This window comes from Leptonotus elevatus, chromosome 9, assembly GCF_054856555.1.
Source record: "Leptonotus elevatus isolate MCC_2025b chromosome 9, RoL_Lele_1.0, whole genome shotgun sequence".
Lineage (NCBI taxonomy): Eukaryota > Metazoa > Chordata > Actinopteri > Syngnathiformes > Syngnathidae > Leptonotus > Leptonotus elevatus.
This window is the reverse complement of record NC_141247.1, coordinates 14,601,494-14,606,299: the sequence shown is the minus strand read 5'-3', so window position 1 is coordinate 14,606,299 and position 4,806 is coordinate 14,601,494. Positions and strand designations below refer to the sequence as shown.

Below are 4,806 nucleotides of genomic sequence, written 5' to 3'. Positions count from 1 at the left end.
CCAAATATGCATTTTCTCCTTCACATTCACACAAAGTGCATTAGTTTCACCCAATGAATGGAGCTTTAAATGAAAGTAAATCAGAAGAGCCGAGACTGTGCTGCTGACATGACTTATTGAGCATTCTGGCCATAATTTTACTCTCCAGCTTCCCTCCGTGCCAAAACAGCGCCGCCTCAGGAAGTCCCAAATAAGGGCAGGCAACTGGAACCCCACCGGAGCCAGTCCTTATGTGGTCATGACCTTATAAGGCGCGGTGGAGCGGGGCTTTCCGGCAGCTGCGCAGCCTGTCTCACAGATGAGAAATCCAAATGAAATCTATAGCAGACTGTGGTAAGAGCGAGAGTTACACCGCTGTTTTCCGGAGATGTTTTACAATATGAAGATACATTGAACGAAGTGCCGCGTTGTCTTCACAATTTACTGCTGGAGCTTTAAAATCAAGTCTCTGCGCGCTCTTCTTTTCCCTCCCGTCGGCGTCATGTGTCCTCCACCGCAGTGACTAAATATGGGCTTCCTCCTCCCCAAATATGGACATCTACGTCACAGAGAGAGGGTTTAAATGCTGCGGGAAACCTTTCCGCTCAGAGACAGCCCTGAGAGCCCACAAGAGCAACCATTAGAGCAGATAAAGAAACACATAGAACTCCCAAACTGAGAACATCGCACCAAAAGTACAAAAGTCAGCAAACAACATTACATCCAAGAGGGTTAATACCTGACTGGAAAAGCTTTTTTTTTCTTCATTATTATTATATATGTAAAAAACAAACAAAGAATTTGTTTATTCATTTTTACAAATGAGTAGAAAGGAGACTTTGGATTTTCTCTAAAAGCAAAAAGAAAAGACAAGTGGATCTTTTACTCATCTCTGACAGAGAAGGAAAACAAAAAGGACAAGTGGAGCGCGAGAGGCGAGAAACGAGGCTACAGCATCTTCTGTGGCTTCTTCCCTGCGCTCAGTCAGCGTGCAGCAGTCAGCCGCTCTGCACGCTCCTCCGGCCACCGGGCTCCAGGCTCCAGCTTCAGCCCTGCAAGCGCTCCAGAAGAGGATGGCTGCAGCCAAGACCGAAATGCTCCTCCCAGCCCTGCAGATCTCGGAGCCTCTGAACTTCCCTCACTCTCCCATGGATAACTACCCCAAGCTGGAGGAGGTGATGATGCTGAGCTCTGCGGGGACACCCTTCCTCACAGCTTCCGCGCCGGAAGGTGCCGGCTTTGGCTCCGGGGAGCCAGGGGATCAGTACGACCACCTTGCTGGGGGTAAGAGGGCTGCTTGTTTAAATTCACCGTGTAATATCATCAGTTAGCTGAGCTTCTACATCGGAATTGTTCTGTTTATGTTGAATATCTTCTTTTTTTTAGTGTTTAGAAAATTACTTTGATCAACTTGATAATAACAATAATTATAAATTAATTTAAAAATATATAATTTTAGTAATACTTGTATATATATATATGTGATTTTCTGGTTACAGTTGCTTTATATATTTTTTGTCATTACCTTATTACAACTATTGGACAGATTAAGTGACAGTAAAGTAACTCTCCGACTTGATGCCAATTAATTGTCAGTTCACTTCAGTGTCACCACTTGCTTAATTGTCCCATTAAAATTGCATTCCAAAAACCAGTTGAACTGCAGTTACTGTAATTAATCAGCCTCAGGCTGTGATTGGCTCAAGGAAATGTGCATTATGTACACGTATGTGTTTCATCTGTGCCAAACAGCAGGACAAAAATATTGACAGTGAATGCAATGAAAGATGACTTGAGAGTGATTATAGAGTCTGTGATGGTTAGGCACACCTTGGACCTGCCACCTATGACACTTTGAATAATGCTGTGTTTATCTCCTGGCAGATACACTCTCCGACATCCCCTTCAACTGTGAGAAGACAGTGGGGGAGCAGACGTACCCCACCTCAAGACTGCCCCCCATCTCCTACACGGGACGCTTCACTCTCGAAACGGCCGCCACCTGCAGCAACAGCCTCTGGGCGGAGCCTATTTTGGGCCTGTTCACCGGTCTGATGGGCAACATTCCTGCCAGCTCGAGCACTTTGTCTGCCAACTCGCAAAACTCATCGTCCTCATCTTCATCCGCCCCGACTTCCTTGTCTTCGTCCTCATCTACCTCCTCCTCGTCGCACAACTCCAGCCTCACGTCCTCCATTCACCACAACGAGCCTAACCCCATCTACTCGGCAGCTCCAACCTACTCCAACCCCAACTCAGATATCTTTCCGGACCAGGGCCAAGCCTTCACCAGTTCCAATGGAGGCGCCCAGTACCCTCCTCCTGCTTACCCTAATAGTAAAACCTGCAGCACCAGCTTCCCCGTGCCCATGATTCCTGACTACCTGTTCCCACAGCAACAGGGAGAGATCAGCCTGGTGCCTCCTGACCAAAAACCATTCCAGAGTCAGTCCACACAGCCCTCTCTCACCCCTCTGTCTACCATCAAAGCCTTCGCCACCCAGACGGGCTCTCAAGACCTAAAGAGTGTCTATCAATCTCAGCTAATCAAACCCAGCCGCATGCGCAAGTACCCCACCCGACCGAGCAAAACCCCCCCTCACGAGAGACCGTACGCCTGCCCGGTGGAGACCTGCGACCGCCGCTTCTCTCGCTCTGACGAGCTGACTCGCCACATTCGCATCCACACGGGCCAGAAGCCCTTCCAGTGCCGCATCTGCATGCGCAACTTCAGCCGCAGCGACCACCTGACGACGCACATCCGAACGCACACGGGCGAGAAGCCCTTCGCCTGCGATATCTGCGGCCGCAAGTTCGCTCGCAGCGACGAGAGGAAGAGGCACACTAAGATCCACCTGCGGCAGAAGGATAAGAAGGCAGAGAAAGCGGGGGCGACGCCCGTGACGGCGCCTGTGTCGGCCGCTTCGCCTGCCTCCAGCTACCCTTCGCCCATCACTTCGTACCCCTCCCCGGTGTCTTCTTACCCGTCTCCTGTCACCTCCTGCTACTCCTCTCCAGCTCACACATCCTATCCGTCTCCCTCTATCGCCACCACATACCCATCAGTGTCCATGTCGAGCAGCTTCCAGTCCCAGGTGGCCTCTCCCTACGCTTCTTCAATCGCCTCCAACCTCTACAGCTCCCCTGTGCCAACTCCACTATCAGACCTGCAGAACACCCTCTCCCCAAGGACAATCGAGATCTGCTAAGATCTGCTTTCGAATGGAGGCGCGGCAGCATCTAAAAACTCTAAAGACTGCCCCCCCCCCCCCAGATAATAAAAAAAAGAAGCACTTTTGTGACTGCTCTCTGCGCAGTGTTGGGTCAATCCTGAGATTGATCCACAAGAGAGAAAAGGACACATGTCAAGGACTGGGCAAGGTTTTTCTTCCTCTCTGCCTCAGCTCCGACAAACAAATGCAGCACTTCAAACGCATCAAGGACTGAACAAAAAGATTTGGATCCAGCACTGTTGGCTCTTCTTTATCAGGTACACACAAAATAAAAGAGAGAAAAAGTGCAGATTGTCAGCAGCTGCAGTGCTCAAACACGTCCGCCCCTTGTTGGCATGCATACAGTACAGTACAAGAGACAATGACTGATATACATAAGCTACCATATGTATATTGTACATGTGCCATGTTTCGTTCTTCTCATTCTTTGATATTATTGATGTGAACAATGATTTGCATATTTGCATTGTATTATTTGAAGTGAGCAGGGCCACATTTTCTACATACTTTCTCTATTATGTAGTGATGCTGCTGTGATACGTTTTATTTGGAAAAAGACAAAAAAAAAAAAAGAAGCACTTACGTATTCAAGCATGAGTAGGAGTGATGTTAGTTTCTGTTTGTAAATATCATCCACTGGTACTCTTTTTCTCTCTTTTTCACATGTGACATATTGTTGAGTGGAGAAAAGAAAAGAGCATTTCCTTCCTGCAAAAAAAAAGAAAAAAACCCCAGAAAAAGGACAAACACTCCCGTTATTTGGTGCCTTTTGTGAAGCCTTGCTGATGTGAATCGGCTGCGAACGCGAGAGAGGATGCGCTGCATCTCGCCTTAAGGACTGAGGGAATATTTTTGTTACAGAATGTAAGTTACACTCGAAGGGAAGAAAAGGGGACGAGGGCACTGCTTCATTTAATTCGAATGTAAGCAAAAAAAAGAGAGAACATTTTAAAGTCTATTTTTATAAGTGTAAATATCCACAACTTCAAGAGCCGGAATGTTGACGTTACCTACTGAGTAGGCATGGGATTCTTTTGTATGTTCGATACATGCAGTTCATTATTTTGTGGTTTTCTTTATTTTGTATTTGTGTTTGTTGAAACAAGTGACTGTTCCTGGCTTCTGAACACAATGAATGCGCTTAACTGCCAATGGGATATTTGGTGTAAAAGATATCCTCCCAGAATTTAAATAAAAAATAAAAATGTGAATATATATATGTATTTGTTTTGGTGATTCATTATTTAGACCCATTTGTTTTCTAACACATCCATAGGTTGCATTACATTCCTTTATTTAAACACAGCATGGGATTTTCTGGCTAGAATCAAAGAATGCATTTGCTCAGCATGATGGTAGTTCGCTGGTCTCCAATCAGCGATAAGGAGTAATGCATGACTCTCATGCCTATGAACACTGAGCTTTTTATCTTCATTCATCCAACTTACTCTCCAAGATATTCTTCAGCTTATCTACAACTCTGTTTCATTTAAGATTTGAAGATTCACTCTGGATGCCCCCAAACTGTTGCATACATTCTACACGCCCGCCTTGCAGCAACATAATCCTACTCCACAAAAAAAAAAAAAATATA

General features: G+C 46.2%; 1 protein-coding gene across 1 annotated transcript; it reads left to right on the top strand.

Moving 5' to 3' along the window:
- Positions 1-572: 572 nt before the first annotated feature.
- egr1 (early growth response 1) lies at positions 573-4,427 on the top strand. The gene is made up of 2 exons (XM_086085781.1): positions 573-1,263; positions 1,864-4,427. Exons 1-2 carry the CDS (start codon positions 1,053-1,055, stop codon positions 3,186-3,188), a joined length of 1,536 nt encoding a protein of 511 aa, XP_085941907.1. The 5' UTR covers positions 573-1,052; the 3' UTR covers positions 3,189-4,427.
- The last annotated feature ends 379 nt before the right edge of the window (positions 4,428-4,806 follow it).

Coding starts and splice junctions, on each gene's coding strand:
- egr1 (XM_086085781.1), top strand. CDS start 1,053: ATGGCTGCAGCCAAGACCGAAATGCTCCTCCCAGCCCTGCAGATCTCG. Junction 1,264..1,863: donor GTACGACCACCTTGCTGGGG/GTAAGAGGGCTG, acceptor ATCTCCTGGCAG/ATACACTCTCCGACATCCCC.